This window comes from Wolffia australiana, chromosome 11 (genome assembly GCF_029677425.1).
Source record: "Wolffia australiana isolate 7733 chromosome 11, ASM2967742v1".
NCBI classification, from domain to species: domain Eukaryota; kingdom Viridiplantae; phylum Streptophyta; class Magnoliopsida; order Alismatales; family Araceae; genus Wolffia; species Wolffia australiana.
The window spans coordinates 3,784,016-3,805,194 of record NC_135845.1 but is presented as its reverse complement, the minus strand read 5'-3'; the positions used below and the strand labels follow the sequence as shown (position 1 = coordinate 3,805,194).

The following is a 21,179-nucleotide window of genomic DNA, read 5'->3' as shown; positions in this document are numbered from 1 at the left end:
TACGTGTGAGAGAGAGTCTAACGGAGAGAGAACGTTCATATGAGACAGAAAGAGAGAGGGAGTGAATGAGAGAGAGAGTCTGTGTAAAAGAGAGAGCTTGTGTGAGACAGAAAGAGATATTCGGAAAGAGAGCGTTCAGGTACGACAGAAAGAGAGAGAGATAGAGAGAGATGGAGATAGAGAGAGAGAGAGAGATTGTGAAAGAGAGAGATAGCGTGTGTGAGTGTGTAATTGAAAGAGAGAGAGAGAGAAAGAGGAGCCTGCGGAAGATGACGGAGCTGAAGAGACTGAGAGAGAGGGAATAGGACATCTAGATGCCGGAGCTGAAGAGACCACAGGAGACCTATGAAAATACGGGTAATAATACGGGGGCAAAGAGTGAGTGAGAGACGCAGAGATAAGGTAGAAAGATGGGAGGTCTAGAGGGAAGATAACGAAGCTGGAGATAAAGATTAAAGAGAGGCGGACAGACTGAACTGGTAGTTCTCCGGTTCGGGGGAGAACGACGGATGACGGGCACAGAACTTGTCGTTTTTCCGTTTGTTTACCTCCTCGGGTTGCACGGAACTTACAGTGGACGATGACGGACTCAGGGTTCTACCCGGATTTGGTCGTCATCTTTCCTCGATTCCTAGGGTCAGTGTAGGAGGGGAACGCTAAGGACTGAAGAGAGAGAGAGAGAGAGAGAGAGAGAGAGAGAGAGAGAGAGAGAGAGAGACAGACAGACAGACAGACAGACAGACAGAGAATGAGGGAAAGAGAGTGAGAGAGAAAGAGACAGAGAATGAAAGAGAAAGAGAGAAGGAGAAAGAAAGAGAGAGAAAGAGAGAGAGGGAGAGAGAGAAAGAGAATGAGAGAGAGTGAAAGAGAGCGAGAGTGTGAAAGAGTGAGAGAGAGAATGATGGAAAGAGAGAGAAAGAGACAGAATGAAAGAGAGAGAGAGAGTGAAAGAAAATAAAAGAGAGAGTGTGTGAGAGAGAAAGAGAGAGAGAGAGAGTGAAAGAAAATAAAAGAGAGTGTGTGTGAGAGAGAAAGAGAGAGAGAGAGAGAGTGAAAGAAAATAAAAGAGAGTGTGTGAGAGAGAGAAAGAGAGAGAGAGAGTGAAAGAAAATAAAAGAGAGAGTGTGTGAGAGAGAGAAAGAGAGAGAGTGAAAGAAAGAGAGAGTGAGAGAGAGAGAGAAAGAGAGTGAGAGTGAAAAAGAGTTAGAGAGAGAAAAGAGAGAGTAGGAGAGAAAGAGTGAGAGAGCGAGAGAGAGTGAAAGAGAGTGCGAGAGAGAGAGAGAGAAAGCGAGAGGGAGAGTGAAAGAGAGGGGAGAGATAGAGAAAGAAAGAAAGAAAGAAAGAAACAAGGAAAGAGAGACGAGAGAGAGAAAGAGAAAGAGAGTGGAGGTAGGAGCCGGAGAGAGAGATAGAGACAGCAGAAAGAGAGACAAGGAATAGGAGCTCTAGACTCTAGAGAAGACGACGAATCCAAACAGATGGAGAGAGAGAGAGATAACAGGAACTCTCGGGAAGATGAAAGAGCAGAAGATAGAGAGATAGCGAGGCGGAAAGCTGCAGGGCCGCCGCCGCACGAGGGGTACCGTCGAGTCACCTCGGCACATGGATCGCATGCAGCCGTTTCCATCTTGCTCGGCCAACCGCTGCTTTGGGATCGCCTCCCGGAGCACATCATCTTCCCGAAATCTCGTTCCCAAATCAATCAGATGGCGACCCTTAAAAGAGAGAATTAGAGAGAGAGAGAGAGAGAGAGTTTATTTACCCGCTCAGAGATCAAGGGGGAAAAGATGATTGCCATCATTATTGCCCACCAACTCTCTCATCGTTTGACCAAAGATCTAGAGAGAGAGATGGGTTCGTTGAGCAGCGGGAATGTGACACTAAAAAGAGGAAATTAGAGAGAGATAGAGTTTATTCACCCGTTCAGAGATCAAATAAACCGGGGACAGATGATTGCTATCATTACTGCCCCACCAACTCTGTTACCGTTTGGAGAGAGACCGAAGGAGTAAGGAGAGAGACGAGAGGGAAAGAGGAGATTGTTCACCGATCACGTAGAGGGGGACAGTGAAGCTTACTTGCCCGGTATCCCCAGTCAGAGTATACCAGCGGGCTGAGACCTCCTCAGGGTTTCCTTAAATGGAGGTCCTTCTCGTGGGCCGCTAACTTCGAGAGGAAACCTCGTCGATTCTGTCTCTAGATCCAAACTCTTCTTCACTTTCTGTGTTCGTCTGTCTTTCTCCACATTCTAGCTCTCTCTCTGTATTATCAATCAATTTCTCTCTGTCTCTTCACTTTCTGTGCTCTCTCTCTCCTTCTTTTCATCTCTCTTTATATCTAACTCCTTCCTATCCGATCCCTCTCCAGATATCCTCTCTCTCTCTCTAACTTCAGGTTGGTTCGCTCTATTTATCCCAAACCTGATTTACATCCGGTGTAGTGTCTCTTTGTTAAGGCTGGTTCCTTCTCTTTCGATGGGGGAGATTATACTGGAGATGATGGAGGATAGGAACGAGAGGGGGCTGCCGCCGGGGTTCAGATTTCATCCGACGGACGAGGAACTTGTGACATTCTACCTCGCGGCGAAAGTTCTCAACAATGCAGGATTTCCGGGAGTCGACATCGCGGAGATTGATCTTAACAAATGCGAGCCATGGGATCTCCCAGGTAATGGTGGAGGAGCGAACTGAGGTTCTTCCAGAAAAAAATTAATGCTTTTTAATCTCTCTTCTTGACAACGCGCGCTCTCTTCTCTCTTTTGACATCTTGGTATTCCAGTCTCTCTTCGAGACAAAAGTAGAGTATCCTCCCTCTCTCTCTCTCTCTCTCTCTCTCTCTCTGAACATCCTGGTATTCCAGTCTCTCTTCAAGACTACGTAGAGTATTCTTCCTCTCTCTCTCTCTCTTAACATCCTGGTAATCCAGTCTCTCTTCAAGACTACGTAGAGTATTCTTCCTCTCTCTCTCTCTCTGAACATCCTGGTATTCCAGTCTCTCTTCAAGACTACTAAGAGTATTCTTCCTCTCTCTCTCTGAACATCCTATTATTCCAGTCTCTCCTCAAGACTACGTAGCGTATTCTTCCTCTCTCTCTCTCTAAACGTGCTGGTATTCCATTCTCTCCCCAAGACGACGTAGAGTATCCTTCCTCTCTCTCTCTCTCTCAAAACATCCTGGTATTCCAGTCTCTCTTCAAAACTTCATAGAGTATCCTGCCTCTCTCTCTCTCTCTCTTTAAACGCGCTGGTATTCCATTCTCTCGTCAAGACTACGTAGAGTATCCTTTCTCTCTCTGTCTCTCTCTCAAATGATTCTAGTATACTAGTTTTTCATCAGTTTAGGTTATCCTCTCTCTCGCGTTTTTGTTTGTTCAAGGTAGAAGCGCTAACGAGTAACGAGAAGTCTGCTCTCTCTCTCTCTCTCTCTCTCTCTCAGCTTCTTCAAGGTAGAAACAGCCAACGAGATGTCCTTTTCGGATTCTGGGCTTTTATTCTCTCTCTCTCTCTCTCTCTCTCTCTCTCCACTTTCGTTGATTCTTCTCGCGGTTTTCTCGGCAAGTTTTGCTCTCCGAGTCGCACGCTAATTTCGATACTCCCCACGTATTTTCCTCGCCTTTCCGTCACCACGGACAGTTCGTACCCGCGAAGTCTTCAGGGTTATTCACATATTCTTCCACAGCCATCCCTCCCGTTTCATCTTTATACTCTTTTCGGACAGGACTTAACAGCATAAATGCTTTATCTTTCTTCTCTTCTTGATTGAGATACGAGGGTACAGCGGTATCTGTCATCTTCATACTTTGATTACTCTTCATGAAGTGAATGCCCGGCTTATCTCTCAGTCTATATCTCTGTTCCTGATTTGATTGAGTTGAGGTTACTCAGGTTATCTCCATTCTATCTTTCTCTCTCGTCCCACGAGAGAGAAAGATAGAGAGAGAGAGGTGGATACTAGACAGTAGAGAGAGTCTGCAGTTTTGTTCTGAACGAATACTTGACGAATGAGTTTGAACGCAGACAAAGCGAAGCTGGGGGAGAGAGAGTGGTACTTCTACAGCTTGCGGGACAGGAAGTATCCGACGGGGCTACGAACTAATAGATCGACCATTTCCGGGTACTGGAAGGCCACCGGCAAGGATCGCGAGGTGTATTCCTCCGGGCAGCTCCTCGTTGGCCAAAAGAAAACTCTCGTCTTCTATCTCGGGCGCGCCCCCCGCGGCGAGAAAACCAAGTGGATTCTCCACGAGTACCGCCTCGATGGCGACTTCTCTCTGCACCATCTCACGGTCTCTCTCTCCGTCTGTCTTCCTTTCTCTCTCTGTTTGTCTTTCTGCGTCTCTCTCCCTCTCTCTTGTACCTATCTATATTTCTCTCTCTATATCTCTATCTCTATCTCACTCTCTTTCTCTATCTCTATCTCTATCTCTATCTGACTCACTTTCTCTAATCTCTATCCCTCTGTCTATTTATTATCTATCTCTATATCTACCTCTATCTCAGTCACTTTCTCTGATCTCTATCCACTGTCTATTTGTCATCTATCTCTCTCTCTATCTATATCTTCCTCACTCACTTTCTCGAATCTCTATCCATCTGTCTATTTATTATCTACGTATCTCAATCTATCTATCTATCTCTATCTCAATCTCTACCTCCATCTATATCTCCCTCACTCACTTTCTCGAATCTCTATCCATCTGTCTATTTATTATCTATGTATCTCAATCTCTACCTCCATCTATATCTTCCTCGCTCACTTTCTCTAATCTCTATCCATCTGTCTATTTATTATCTATCAATCTCTATCTCTACCTCTATCTATATCTCCCTCGCTCACTTTCTCTAATCTGTATCCATCTGTCTATTTATTATCTATCTATCTATCTCTATCTCTACCTCTATCTCACTCACTTTCTCTAATCTCTATCCATCTGTATATTTATTATCTCTCTCTCTCTCTCTCTCTCTCTCTCTCTCTCTCTCTCTCTCTCTTTCTTGTATCTATCTATTTTTCTCTCTCTATATCTCTATTTCTCTCTCAGTATCTATCTCTTTCTTTCTTGTATCTATCTATCTCTCTCTTTCTTGTATCTATCTATTTTTCTCTCTCTATATCTCTATCTCTATCTCAGTATCTATCTCTTTCTCTATCTCTATTTCTACCTCTATCTCACTCACTTTCTCTAATCTCCATCCATCTGTCTATTTATTTTCTATCGATCTCTTGCTCTATCTCTATCTATATCTCCCTCATTCACTTTCTCTAATATCCATCTACCTATTATGTATCTATCCATTTCTCTCTCTATCTCTTTCTCTATCTCTATTTCTGTTTCTATCTCTATCTCACTTACTCACTTTCTCTAATTTCTATCCATCTGTCTATCTACCTTTCTTTTTTCTTTCTACACCTCTATCTCTCTTTAGGTATATCTATATCGGTATCACTATTTTCTCTTTAGGTATTCTATCTAATTATCTAGCTATCTTTTTATTTTTCTCCTATCTATCAATCTATCTCTATATAGATCGCTCTACCTCTGTAAAATGATCCATCTTTCCATCTCTCTCTTGATCACTCTTTCTCTATCTCTCAATATATATCTCTACCTGTATACATCTCAATATATATCTCTACCTGTATACATCTCAATTTATCTCTTTCTCCCTCCCTCTCTATTATCTATCTCTCGATCTCTCTCTACCTGTAAGCATCTCTCTTTATCTCTTTGTCCCTTCCTCTCTATTATCTATCTGTATACCTCTCTCTTCCTATCTATGTATCTATATCGGATATATCTATCTATCCATTTATCAATCTATACATCGGTTATATCTATCTATCTATCGGTCGGTTTATCTTTCTATATATCTGTCGATTGGTCTACGTTTCTATCTTTCTACCTATGAATTTATCTATCTATCTCTGTACCTCTCTCTACGTAGCTATAGATCGGATATGCCAATCTATCCATTTATCTATCTGTCTATCTTCCTTACTATCTATCAATTGTTTTGTTCTACGTCTCAATCTTTCTGTATATATATATATAGCCTCTCTCTACTGATCTATATATCGGATATATCTATCTATCTATCTCTCCATCTATCGATCGTTCTATGTATCTATCTTTCCGTCTATCTATCTATTTATCTTCCTATCATTCTATGATCTATCTATCTATCTATCTATCTATCTATCCATCTATCTATCTATCTATCTATCCATCTATCTATCTATCTATCTTTTCTTTTCTTTTTTTTCAATATTGACATTATAAAATGTGACTTTACAAAATTTCTTTGGCCATTCGGCCACCACCTTTGATATGAGTGTTATTCATCCGGTGGAGGAGGTACATAAGGTTGAAATTGACAAAACGTCCTCGTATGAATGTCGTCGGCGATGATGAACATAGTAATTCTTTTTCCTCTGGTGGATCTAGAGTCTTCACTTCATCATGTATGTTGGCATGTAGCATTCTATACCGTGATTTACTTTTGCTTTCATCCTCTGTATTCGGAGGCATTTTCAGAAGTATGCCATGTGTTTTCCTCGTATTTCAGTTTGCTTCAGATATGCATTTTCAAATCATGGTGACTAGTGCTCGTCTCTAGGATGAAGCTCCATCGTTTCTGCTGAATAACTGACCTGCACCTGAAAAAAAACACACCATGGCACGCATCTATCTATCTATCTATATTTCTATCTATCTATCTATCTATATAGCTCTTTATCTATCTCTCTATCTATCTATCTATCTATCGATCGTTCTATGTATCTATCTTTCCGTCTACCTATCGATCTATTTATCTATCTATCGATCGTTCAATGTATCTATCTTTCCGTCTACCTATCGATCTATTTATCTATCTATCGATCGTTCTACGTATCTATCTTTCTGTCTATCCAACATATATATATATATGTCAGTCTCCTCTCTCTTTCTTTCTTTGGTTTTCTCTCGTGTAACCGGATCTAAGGTCCGTTTACTGGCTGCAGGAAGAATGGGTCATCTGCAGAGTGTTCCACAAGGGCGGGGCAAAGAAAAGAACCCACCCGCCGGCCTCTACCATCACCGCAGCGCCACCGCCGCCTGCAGCACAGCCCTCGTCGCTGCCTGTTCCGGACACGTTCTGCCCTTCTTTGGTGGTCTCCAAGCCTCAGCAATCCTTCTTCGATGGCGAGCTGCTCTCTGCGCTTATGGGCTGGGACTCCTCGCCTTCTTTCCGTAGTAACTTTGTACTTTGACTCTGTCTTGCTTCTTATTTTCTTCCAGGCTTGTATGTAGACGTAGCTTGCATGTATCCCGGTGCGTTTTCCGCTGCTGGCCCAGAATGAACGCCGCGAAACGTTTACCTTAAACATACTCGAGATAAGCAACAGTGTTGAAGATTGGTTGGAGCTCCAAGAAGAGCTAGAGAGATGAAAGACGTAGAAACAGAGAGAAAGAGAGATGACGGAGAGAGAGTCAACAAGCCGTTATTATTATTGCATTTCCATGAAAAAACTTAATCTGTTTGTGCGGTAGTATTTATAACATATAGTTGAAAAACCATATATAGATGTTACTTTCCTTAACTAATCTTGATTTAATCCTATCCATCTATCTTCCCCTCTCTAGATTTAATAGTATCCGTGTATATTTAACTATCTATGTGTAGTCCTATAAGTCTATCTTTTCCTACATGAATTCCTAATCAGTAGATCTCTTTGGTGAGTATAAGGTACGTGCCAATTTCTCATCACTAATCTAATTTTATAATAAGTTGTATTGGTTGGCTTTGTGCTGACATGGTGCTGAGATGGCAGGCAAAACTCCTCAACAAACAGCACCCGTAGAATAAGAGTAATGAGAATCAGTTCAATTTCTTTCCTAGATCAACCTACCACGTATAGTCTACAATAAAAAAAATTGAGATGATCACACACGTTATCTAGGCTTGTGTAGATTCTTCTTCAGACTTCACATCCATCTTTCTCCAATTAATTCATGGCATGGCAGAAGGATGCTCCACGGCTCTTGGAACATGAAATGAGATCAGCTGTGGAAATTATGACATTATATTTGGGATTAACTGAACCAAAACTATTCCTAAGAATTTAATTCACTCTTTAAGTATTGTGATGTGTAGTATCATCTTTTGGGGGACTGAATATCAGGGGTAGATTCTATTGATGAATAAGAAACAAGAGCACAAGAAGATAATAAGATAAAGGTGACAAAAATGCTTCAATAATTATATGAGTGGTCAACTACACTGATTGAAGATTCTGCGGGTGATTGCTTAAGTTGACTACTCGACGACTACTGCTCGTAGTAATGAATGATAGGAAGTGCTCTGACTTAAAATGAAAATAGAGGACGCTACAAATATTGGTTCTCTCCCAATAGATGACATAGGAAAATGATGAGAAAATTATGATGAAAAAATGTTATATCACACTAAATAGTTGTTCAAAAATGCTCCAACCATCAAATTTTATTAAATAAATTTAAGGGGTGACTATGACTTTATTTAAGCCTCATATATGTGTATTGATGGTTCACATCTCAAAATGAACTACCGGATTTAAAATTATTTTAGATCCAGAAAGTTCCCCTCCATTTGACCTATTTTCTGAATATGCTTGACGTGGGCCTTAACTTTTCCTCCTAATAGTTCTGACCTCATCAACTGCAAGATATTATGATATTTTGTTCTCTTTTTCACCCATTTGGCTCTAAAATTTTTTCACCGGATCCACCTAAGTCCAAGTATCTCAAATAAACTCCAAATAAATGTGATATCCACTTGACTCAAAGGAGTGTAAGTGGGGTTTGTATCATAAATCGTTAAGTTCATAGACTTAGGATAATATAGAATTTTGTATAGATAATCCAGAATTAGGATAATTTTTATAAATTGAAGCGTAAAGCACACAGTTATAACTATTTCATTTCAGAACAATATGAAGTAATTAGGAGAAAGAGAAATAAAATTGAAAAAATGATATTTGTAGGCCCAACAGTATATCCACATGCAACACTCCAATATAGGGGAAAATGATCATGATCAACCAAATAAGGAAAGATTTGAAGTACCTTACTATATTATTTAAAAATATTATAATAAAAATCATGAAGGGGGCCATTATTTTACCTCCGATGTAAAGTTTCAATACGAGAAATGATTTATTTAAACTTAAGAATGGAGGCACAATCATCTTAGCATCCAAGTTGCCTCTCAAATATTGATATGAGATCCAATGCTTCCAGCTAATGTTTTCATTTTGATAATATGCAAATTACTGGGCTGTGTCTATGTACTTAACATATTTTCTGCATTAAAAAAGCTATATATGTATGTTATCAAGCTTACAATGATTAAATATAATTTAGAGTGATATTCATATTTTTTGATAGTTTGGTACTTTTATAATTTTTCTGACCTCATACTTTTGAAGAACCTATTTTTTAGTAGAGATATATTGTTATACAATTTGTGACATTATATTAAGGAAGATGGTAATTTGTTTAGTCAATATCTATATTATATATATATTTATGACTTATATTTGATTAAAATGGAATTCATTAAATATAAGTCACATGTTGTCATTTGCAAAGATCAAATGGTGACCAATCAAGAGTTTTCAAAATGATCAACACAGTTAATCATTGAGAAAAGGTTCCTTTATAAGAAGGGGTAGAGAAAATGCCTCTAGCCAATGTCTGAGTACCAGGCACTACGGCGCTGAAGTAACCCATGCCATACTCCCAGGAAAAGCTCGAAGGTACTGACACGAGGTTAGAATTCTAGCTCTTCCAGAGTGGTATCTCACTGATGGCTTGGGGCATTACGAATCATAATGCTATAATAGCCAATCATTATCTAATAATAGTTTAATCTTTTATTCTCAACGATGACTCACCCCGATGAATAAAAGAACAAATTTAAATCACTATACATTTGATGTGAAAATCGAGAGAAGAAATAGTAAAAAAATCAATTCTTTAAAGCTTGAATAGTAAAAAAATTTGGCGATACATGTGGCGGCCATCTGTGATGCAACAATTGGTTAAAAGATAAAGCAATGCTGATGTGGCATGCAGAAACACATTGACACAACACAAAATCATTGGGAGTCTTTTGGTCTTTTTTGACATGATTGATACGCTTAATCATGCCATTTAATAAAATAAATAAATGTCTTGATGTGTCACCACATCATGTAATGATTGTGAGTCCCTTTCATTTTTTGGATGAAAATAACACATGTTAACGCGTCATTTAACAATAGGAAAAATGTTTGTTTTGTCTTCTTCCTTCGCGCAGCTCTTGGAGTTAGCGCCTGCAAAAGATGGGTGGATCATGCCAATCATTAAAATAGATATTTGGGGATTCTAAGTGCTAACATAAAATGAGGAATTGACATCGTTTATGGATATTATGTGGCTATCAAGCCAATCACACTACCATATTTATTTAAGTTCATTGAATAAAATATGAGCGTTCATTATATTCCATGTGATGTTTATAATGAAGTCCATGAATACGTGCAATGACTTAGTGAATTACGATGAGATCATAATACGGTGATCACTCGTCTTTAAACGTGTATTTTAAATATTCCTATTCGATGGATAGTCGAGACAAACATCGAATTATCCCGACAGAATAGCATTAACTGATCCTACTTATACGACAAGTATAGATGATCCCATGGCTATTAGTGTGGCGACACTAAGGACAGATAGAGGGTGCTCCTTGGAGAAAGAGTTCACTGAATCGATCCATATAAATCCCTAAATGGTGTTATACCTAAACTTCAATTAGGTTGATTCAAGTCACGGTTGTATAAGTGATCTACTAACCTAAGACACCAAAGACATCTCGTGAGTAGACGACTACATTTTGACTATGACTTACAAGCCTCTAATCATGGGATACAAATAAATTATAGATCGGATGTAGTAAGAAGCTTACGGAGACGATTGAGTGGTCAAGATGGGATCATCCGCCCTCGGTATAAGAGGAGATTGACTCAAGGAAGATGATAAGTTCAAAATGCGTGTTTATATGTCGTTATTTTAAGGTTTTTGTGAACTTAATCAATAAAATTTATTTATCCCTTAGTGTTTAAGTAAGGGGTCGAACCCTAGGGAGGCAGCGATGACGTTAAATTTTTGATCGAATAAGGGTCTAGAGATCCAAATGTAAATGAGATGAATATTACTTAGGTTATAAGAAGTGTGTCTTTACCCCCTATATCCATCCATGACCTATGGTCTATAACTTAAATCATGGATATTTTTAAAAACAATCCTTAACTTACGTCCTACATTTGTGGCCAGATTTAGAGATAGTGAGTTTTTGAGATCCGTAAAACTTGTTCTAGGTGTGTGAGAAAAAAAGGCTTTCTATTCACTTGCAAATCATCATGATTATGGTGAAACATAAGGATCTATGGTAAGAATCCTTGCTTTTTATTGGTTCTTTTAAACATAACTGTTTGTGTACATCCATTTCATCGTACAGTTACCACATCACATTATATCTCTATACCTTTTGATCATGTCTTTCCCCTTTCACGTCACTATCTCTCATCATCTTACTGTCATCTCACTTTCTTATCCAATTATAACCACTCCTTTCCTGTTCACTTGTTCTAATATGATCAGTATCACCAATATAATCATATTATTAACTATAACCCCTCTTGCCGTATTACTTTAGAGAGACAATCTTTTGAACATCTCAAAAAGAAATATTTCCAGAGAAAAAATTAAATCTGATGTGATAATTACTCTCTCTTCCCAGAATCCAACTATACCACTTTTAACCTTAAAGAACATAATAATGAAGCAATATCTAGAGTATGTCTGATTTGATCCCTATGAAGGATAAGTTTCTTTTTCAGTTCAAAGGTTTATTATCTATTATGAATCAATAAATGTATTGCAGTAACATTTTTCTATTAAGCTCAATTATCAAACTTGAAAGCCCTATGTCATGACAAGAAGCATCCTTGATAGAAATATAATTTTCTTGATCAAAAGGCACCATTATCTTCTTAAACCTGATCTAGGGGTATGCCATCATCATTTTGATTAGTTTTAGTGTTTATTTTAAGTATATTTTAATTAATGAATTTGAAAGTATTTGGCAGTGCAATTAAGCGGGGTTGAATTAGTTTCACATTTATTCTACAGTATGTATATGGATTGATGAATTTATCACTCACTGATCAGTCCCATAGTACCCAGATATTTTTATCCTTGTTGCGGGACTAAATGTCCCATAGTCTAGTCCTGAGACTCTATGTGTCGGCTCTTGCAATTATCACTAGAGAAAGTTTAATCTGTATACACTTAACTATGTTTTTAAAACTATTCATTAACTATAATGAGTTAAATATATGTTTCAAGGCTTCTGATTAATGCAGCAATATTAATAATTTTCCTTAGGAGCACATGGTGAGCAAGGGTCGAATCAACAAGGAGAAAGAATTGAATAAGTGAATTTAGCTTTAATTTCTATTTTTGGATTTTTATATTTATTTAATGGATTAAATCATATTTAATAGACACAAACTGATAAATTTTATTTAAAATAATTTTTAAATGAGAAAATATGTATCATTATTAACCTAATTTGTTCAAATTCAATAGGCTAATTTTGGAAATTTTTATAGAAATTTATAACTGAAAATGCTAATTAGTTATAATTAAAATATCTTCGCTTGTGCTTACGCAGCATCTGGTGATGGTTGATGGAGATGGATGTGAGTGAAGTGGAGCAGACGCAAGAGATGTTGCCGTTGATTGCGGTGTATCATCACCGAAGAACGGAAGATGGGGGACGAGTGATGATGATTTTATTGTTGCTTGCGTGACAAAGATTTAGGTGGATACACAGAAACAACCAAGTGCCTGATATGCCAAGTGGTGCTTTTTCTTCTCATGTCTTGATCTGAAAATCACCCCTTTGATCATTTATTCTTGGAATGCAAAAATTGACCTAAATGTGATTTTAAATGAATAAATACACTGCATCACATGTAATGAGGGACAAAATCCAAGGGTGCCTTTTTTACAGGGATGGGTTACTCTGATTATAAATCCAAGATGTTGGATGGAAAGAGGAGATAAACATGGGACTACCATAAAACTTTCAGCAAACTCCTTCTGCATGATAAGATATTATCATTTGAATTTGGAACAATCTAAGCCATAAATGTTCTCTCTCCTCCAATTTTCTCTCACATATCATTTTGTGGCAGATTGCCAGAAATGGCACGTACTTCTAGGAGTGGAAAAGTCAAAAAATCATTTTGAATAGTTAAATATAATAAAATTTATATTTTTCACCAGTAAAGTTATTTTCTTTATGAATTTAATGTCACAAAATCACATAAAAATACCATGTACTATAGAAAAATCAATATTTCGCTTGAAAAATATAATGTATTCCTAAAATATTGAAATAAATATTTTATGACTAGTAAAAAATATTCCTGAAATTAATGTAAGATAATTATGTTAAAATACCATAAAATCAATGAAAAGCAGCATTTCGTTCTAAATGTGAAATAATTTATAATGCTCCCATGGAAATCCCTACCGCTTATCATTTTCCGATATCACTACCCACTCCGTCTTGACCTCCTATGCAACCAAACCCACTGAACCCTAATGTTTCCTTGCTCGCTGGCATCTCACATCACCACAAACTTGTTCTAAATCTTTGCAGTGTACTCCTTGTCTCCAGTAATGATTCTTGTACTCCCTGAGCATTTGATCAGCACACATTCTCTAACTCACAATGAGTCACTAAACAATGTATAGTTTGTATCTAACTGCTAGATTTAGTGAGCATATGATTTAGAATAAAAAAGTAGTAAATGTGCAAACAACTCAGTAAACTTATTGGAATAAAAATTGTCTCCCAACACCCTTGACTTACTTCATTTATTCAGAAGTGGGTTGACTTGTTGGGTTCTACTTTGAATTGTTTAACTTTGACTAGTTTTACTTTGACTTATGGATGGTTTTGACCGGGTTGACTTTGACTTTCAATAATATACTCCCAGTAATGCAAATTAATAATGATATAGCCAGCAACGAGACAATAAGCTTTCAACAGTTGGAATATGATTAAACATAAATAAAAGAGAAAATTACCATTCATATCTGGGTACACCAAATGATAAACAGATAGAGTTATGATAGTGATACCTTAATAAATCTATTTAGGAAAACATAATCATTAGGATAATCATACCAAATTAGATGACTAGAAGGGATGATATGAGAAGAAAGGGATATGCCAATCTAATCGTAAATGTAGATAAATATATTACCAAATCTAATTAGAGATTGAGATAAATAGATTTCGGTCTAAAATTGGGTATTTTATGTCTACCAAAATAGTACGAGATAGAATAAAATATGTCAATTGAAGTGTGCAGAGATGACAAAAGATAAATATCAATGATAGTGAGAGATATATAAAATACACTGATTTAACTATTTTGAGATGAAGATAGAAAATTGAATTGGGATGTTCAATTATTAAGATATATAGATAATTCAATAAATGAATGAAATCTGGAAAATCTCCTTAAAAAAAAGTGCTCAAAATAAATAGACAAATGAAAGAAATGGGGAAAACCTTGTTCAATCACAAATCAATCAAAATAGATGGATATCGATAAAGAATTTAGATGATACTTGGGAGGCGAGAAAAATAAAAACCTTGAGATCAGTTTGGAGATTTTGTAGCTGCTAGAGAGGCCTTCACATGGAAGCTTGCCGTTTCATACTAGAGAGCTGAAATACAAGGCAGAGAGTGGCGCACAAATTAGGGTTTCTTTTCTCAGCCTTGCCATTTTATACTTTACCCTTTTTCATTCCTGTATTTATAAGCTATGACAATTAAAATTAGTAGCACCCCTTCCATAGATAGAAATGCTTTTGAAGGTGAAATTTAACTAATTCCTCAAGGATCTAGCTTATTGATAGTTAAGATTTATTTTAGAATTTTTTTTTAAAAATGAAGTGTAGAAGGTATAAATGCAGACAATAATTTTTATTTCATACTCAATACATGTATTAAGAATATTTTAATTTCTAAAATTATTAGTATATATTATATAAAAGATAAATAAAGTTGGAGTTAGATACATTGAACCTGAGGAAAAAAGTATGTTTTTTCCACCTCGCAAAAAAATGGCTACAAGAAAATAGAATGTATGGTGTGGCTATCCTGCAAACATTTGTTTACACAAGTTGTGTGTGCCTGAGTGCCATGGCAAGGCAGATGGGTGGTTATTTGGTGTACAGGTCCATGGGCAGCATGCACAGAAATATTTCCATGCCATGTGGGAATCTATTCGACGCATATGCATGTGGTCAACAAATGAATGTTACTCTAGATGACACGACTTGAACAAAAAAATCATTAAGATAAATCCATGGCAGTGTGAGGTTCAATTTTGACAATGTAAGGGTCGAAAATATGTGTATACCATAAAGGGAAGAGTTTGAATTATACAAAGGGATAAAATTCTAGAACGCAAGCATTTCAACTAAAAAAGTATATTTTATGTTCATTCCAAATAAAAAATAGAAATTATGTCATACCAGTCATTGGTCTTATATTAATGTCTTAAAATTAAATTAAAAGGAAAAATAAGATGGATAAAATTACATCGCATGTGTTAGCATTAATAGACAAGAAACTGACACACATGGATGGAATCGCAAAGATAGAGGGGATATGTGGATGAGCCATTATGTCTTCTGATATAAGCATGACATCACACACATTTTTGGGTTAATTCTATGGAATTTGAATGTTTTATGCCTCAAAATATTTAAAGACATGGTAATCAAGCTCATAATGATTAAATCCAAATTTAGAGTTATATTTTGATTTTTTCTGGATTTTGTGGTATCTGGAATTGTCTTACATCATATTTTTAAAAAACTACTTTTTGAGTCATAATATTGACCTTCTTGAATTTCTCAGCATTAAATTCACAAAGACAGATTTTTTATAAGTTGGAAAGTTTATTTATTTATTTATTTTGCTCTATACTTAAATTTATCTATATTTATGAAGAAATTTGAGGGTTTTATTACCACCATGCCACGCGACAACAGGGATTTCTGAAATGATTATCACTACAAATAACTGAGAAAAGGTGTTATTATGGCATCATTAATCGTGTTGCCATAATTGCCAATCATTCACTGCCACCTTTTTCATTTTCTAAATCCTCTTGTGATATGGACCAATAGAAATTTCGCTGTCACCTTTTTGCTCTTTAGCTAATTTTATCTGTCTTTATGAAAGATATTTAGGGTCTTATTACCACCATGCCATGTGAAATGATCCAACTCATCAAATGGTGACCGGCCAATGATTTCTGAAATGATTATCACTACTAATCATTGAGAAAAGGTGCTATTATGGCATTGCAAATCGTGATGCCATAACGACCAACCACTTACTGCCATTTTTTTCATTTTCTAAAGACCCCTGTGATGTGGACCGATAGAAAAAAGTGAAATAAATCACAATAAATGTGTGCAGAAATCAACAATAAAATCATTATTTTTATGCAATTTTTAAAGATGGCATGCATATCTGGCAACATCTGATTAGGAAAAAATTAGGAGAATGTATGATACACTTCCCAAATCTGCATGGCCATGTCATTCATTAAATGTCTTAATGATATATGATATCATGTCGATGAACGAATTTATAAAAAAGAAAAAATGCACTAACATGCCACCATGTCATGCAATATATTGAGATTCTCAAGGTAATGACACAAGGGAATTGGATTAAATAATCTCACAAAATCCAAAAGAAGAGTTCTGCACATGCTTTATAGAGAGTGAACCTCATATTAGATGATGCTTGTCATCATGATGACTAGGACATGTTTCTTGTCTAGAGATCCATTCAGTGTGACGGGTAGATGCACAGGGCTCAAGGTGAGTTAATGCTCTAAGAGAATCCTCTTATCAGTTGCTGACCTTGGAATATCCCACAAGCATCTGAAAATCACAACAAAGTTACCTCAGGCACGTTAGATCAATGGACCAGAGAGGATTTATTGAAAATTTTGGCTAACCCCAATCCGTTCAGCTGAGATCAACGGTGCGGTCACTTCGCCGCCAAAAACCAGGCCATCAGGTCCGACAAAAAAACCTCTCAGCCCCCCATCCTCTGGCCAGCCAACTGACCCTTTCATCAACACAATATCAAAGTGCCCCTGATTTTTGTACCATTCAATTTAAGTTAACCTCTCATCTTCTAGGAGTTCAGGACATGAGTGTCATAAATGCGGATATATATATATATATATAGAGAGAGAGAGAGAGAGAAGAAAGGATCTATATCAGTGAGGCTTGGGCGAGTAAGGTCCGTGTGTAATTGGGACATGTACGCTCGCTCCACGCCCAAAAATGATGAAAAACACTACATTTTATCGATAAACACCCCTTGGGTGGCATCGAGGGCACGAATGGATCGGTCTACGGGCACAACCGCAAGGTTGGACATACCCGGCACCGTTTGTTTGTCAATCCTCAGTCTCACTTATATATATATATATATATAAGTGAGACTGAGGATTGACAAACAAACGGATGGACGAATGGATGGACTGACAGATGGACGGACAGACAGATGGACGGATGGATGGAGGGATGGATAAATAGATCCACCTGGCTTGCCAGATTAGATACCACAAATTAAGAACTTTGAAGTTAAGTTTGGGATGGTTTGACCAGGGGAGAAGTTTGTCAAAAGACTCCACCTAGCCAAAAAAGTTTTTAAAAAAAAAGATAAATTACAAGATGTATCAATGCCATGTCAAATGTAAAAGTTCTAGGCATAGATGAATATCTTCGATAAACCCAGAATTTTTTTTAAGAAAGATAGATGGATAGATAAATTGATTGATAGATATATAAATAGATGGATGTTCAAATTGAGAGAATACCTCATGGATAATTCTTTCACCGGGCTTGGGAATTTCCAGTAATGTGGGGTTAATTACGGAGCCGGAGGCGGATAGGATAGTTGCCAGGCACCCATTCTCGCGACAGTAAGTGTTAATCGCCTCACATATATCCTGCGAAAGGAAATCAAATCGAATAAATCCTTTAACCTTGTTTACGATTTCATTTCTATTATACTTCGGTTCACGGAAAAGAATGAACCCATGATCATCTCCAGAGTTCACGATGCGGACCGTTTTACAGATGAAATTAGGAAGGGTGAATGGGTCCAAGAACAAGAAACATTAACGACGCCCAACTTCCAAAATCATTCAAAGTTCATACTGTCGGTGGTATGAACATCAAGAAAGAATTCTGTAAGAGCACGATCATCGCACCTCGCCTTCGTTTATGGTTAAAGATTGAATTGTGAATGATCCGGCAGAAGCTTCACTCGAGCGCGTGGCTTTGCTCAAAAAATTCGATCGAAGTTAGTCGAAAGAAAATTCTTGACAATCAAAGGAACTTGAAAATTGAAGACCTGTTTTGGAACTCGTCGTAATCGTGTGGATGCAAGGTTGAAGATCAATCAATGGCGTCCCGAAGAAAGTCGTTGACTTCGAGAGAGAAGCTCTGTTGGGAGGAACATAGACAGGCGTGGTGTCCGCCGAGAACACTGGCGGCATTGGTGGCTTTCCGTTCCTCTCCATTGATTGAAGAAATTTCTGGAATGATTAAATGGAAAAGAGAGCCACGAATAATATAATTAATATCAATCTCAGATCAGGAATAGAATCGCAAAAACAGAGCGCAATAGTCAGTCAGCGTTGAAGAATTCTTGTAAAACAGAATAAATCTGCCGAATTCGTCAACCAGAAACCTTTGAAATCCGCAGATCAACTGATTCGTTTTTACTGCAATTTATCTCAACCTCGGTGATCTTGATTACTATCGCAAAAACGCTGAATTATAGTCAATCTTCATTGTATAATGCATATCAAAACAGAAGAAATTTACCGAATTCAGGAACCAGAAACCTTTCAAAGCCGCCGATCAACTGAATCATTATTAATACAACTGATTTCAAACTCGCGGATCCCAATTAGTATCGCAAAAACGAACTAATCGAGTCAATCTTCCTTGTATGCTACACATAAAACATAACAAATCTACCGAAATCATCAACCGGAAACCTTTGAAATCCACAGATCAACCGAGTCCTTATTACTTCAATTGATTTTAAACTAAATAATCTCGATAAGTATCGCAAAAACGGAGAAATATAGAAAATCAATGTTTGATAATCCATATAAATAGAAATAAATTCACCAAATTCACCTCCGAGAAGCCTTTAAGATCCGTTATTCGACCATGGATCTTGACGGAAATGCCTCAAACCGAGATCGCTATTTTGACACAAAAAACGGCTCCGGCGAAAGAGAAATCAGAGAACCAAACAAGATTTACCAGAACAATATCGTACCTCGAAGGATCGATTGTTCAAGGCTGCAAACCAAATGCTTGATATAGGAGTGCTTCGATCTAATTATCGCAGGAGAAGGACGATCTATTGTTAACTGTCTTTCCCGCCGAAACAGAACTGTGAATAGTTTAATATTCTATTTATTTGAATCTCAACAGTCCGGCAATCAAATCTGGACCGTAGATCTTAATCACGCATGGTATCGAGCGGCGAAGCTTTCTTGGTTGAAAAATATATTATTTTCTCATTTTTTCGACGTGTATAAAATATAGTGCAACGATTTATTAGATTTTTTTGAAATTATGATTGATCGAAGAGAAAATAAAAATAGAGATCCAACTAAGAGGTGCATGGCTCTACACATCATTAATCAATGGATTTCAAAAGTAGAAATTTTTTTGGACTTTTCTGGAAATTTGATTGCTTGAAGAGAAAATGAAAATAAAAATCCAGCATGGCTCTACAATATCTTACTTACATGCACCATTAATTAATAGATTATTGTATCATTTTCTGACGTGTATAAAAATGGTGCAACAATATTTAGACTTCTTTCTACATATTGTTGTCAGAGGAGAAAATGAAAATAAACATACAAATAAAAGAGCTGCATAGATCTACAATGTCATACTTTAACGCATCATTTATCAATAGATTATTTTCTCATTTTCTTATGTATAAAAAAATGGTGCAACATTTTTTAGACCTTTTTTTTTACATATGACTTATAAGAGAGTAAACACCCAGGAAAAAGTGTTGCATAGTTCTCTAGTATCTTATTGGTATCCGTCATTAATCATTGGGATAATAGACTGATTCAACCATGCCCTACGTGTCACTCAGGTTGGTTCTTAACCGATACATGCACCATGTTTCTTGCCGAAAAAAATCATTTGGGTCATAGAGCATGGATAATCTTTTTTACATTCTTTTTAAATTTTAAAATGGCTACTCTGGGGTGAATATCAGTAACCTCTTGTTCGGATTCTACTTGTTGATCATTTTGCACTAAAATCAAACTTTTTGGAGGGGTATTTCGCATTCTTTAAAGAATTATAATATATTTAGTTTGAAGGGGAACCCAAGCACTGTTAATAGCCCTTATTCAAAATATTTTTGAGCCTTTGATTCAATAATGGATTATTTATCGTTTCTTGTTGTGTTAAAAATGCATGTTTCATTTTTATTTGAAGAACTATTTAGTTCAAAAGGAGCCCCCAAAGAGCTTTTATTGTTGTTAACTTTAGAAATACCGTGCATTTGATTTAAAAATTATTTTCTGGCATGTAAATAAGGAAAGTATTTAGCAATTTAAAAATTATTAAGTTTTTGTATATTTAGTTTCAAGAGGGAACAGGACGGAATCCAGTCTCTCATCAGTCATCCTTCTTGACCTTGGAATTGAAAAAAAACATAGAAACCCCGTTGTCAGCTCTCATTCCGTTACGTCCTTTCCGTCATCGGATGCCCCAAAATTAGTCTAATTTTCACCGTCCCGTCGTCGGGTCTGTCATTAGTTCCATCCAACACTATAAACCCGAACAGAGCGAAACAACACGCCCTGTAACGAATGACGGAACAGAAGTGAGTTCAATCCCATTCCGTCCGTTCCTAAACGTCATCCGTCGTCCGCCGACGAAACTTATCTTAGAAAACTACTGTTGAAAATATTTTTCTGACCTCTGATTTAAT

At 37.0% G+C, this 21,179-nt stretch overlaps 2 protein-coding genes across 2 annotated transcripts; one reads left to right on the top strand and one right to left on the bottom strand.

The window, feature by feature from the left end:
- The first annotated feature begins 1,928 nt into the window (after positions 1 to 1,928).
- CUC3 (NAC (No Apical Meristem) domain transcriptional regulator superfamily protein) lies at positions 1,929 to 7,369 on the top strand. The gene is made up of 3 exons (XM_078582945.1): positions 1,929 to 2,667; positions 4,017 to 4,285; positions 7,003 to 7,369. Exons 1-3 carry the CDS (start codon positions 2,475 to 2,477, stop codon positions 7,249 to 7,251), a joined length of 711 nt encoding a protein of 236 aa, XP_078439071.1. The 5' UTR covers positions 1,929 to 2,474; the 3' UTR covers positions 7,252 to 7,369.
- A 9,472-nt stretch (positions 7,370 to 16,841) lies between these two features.
- On the bottom strand, positions 16,842 to 19,592 carry LOC144709778 (AT-hook motif nuclear-localized protein 6-like). Its single transcript, XM_078583420.1, has 5 exons — positions 19,488 to 19,592; positions 18,546 to 18,729; positions 18,403 to 18,470; positions 18,007 to 18,138; positions 16,842 to 17,274 (listed from the first exon to the last, which is right to left on the bottom strand). The coding sequence occupies exons 2-5, from the start codon at positions 18,712 to 18,714 to the stop codon at positions 17,113 to 17,115; spliced, it is 531 nt and encodes a 176-aa protein (XP_078439546.1). The 5' UTR covers positions 18,715 to 18,729; positions 19,488 to 19,592; the 3' UTR covers positions 16,842 to 17,112.
- Positions 19,593 to 21,179: the final 1,587 nt, after the last annotated feature.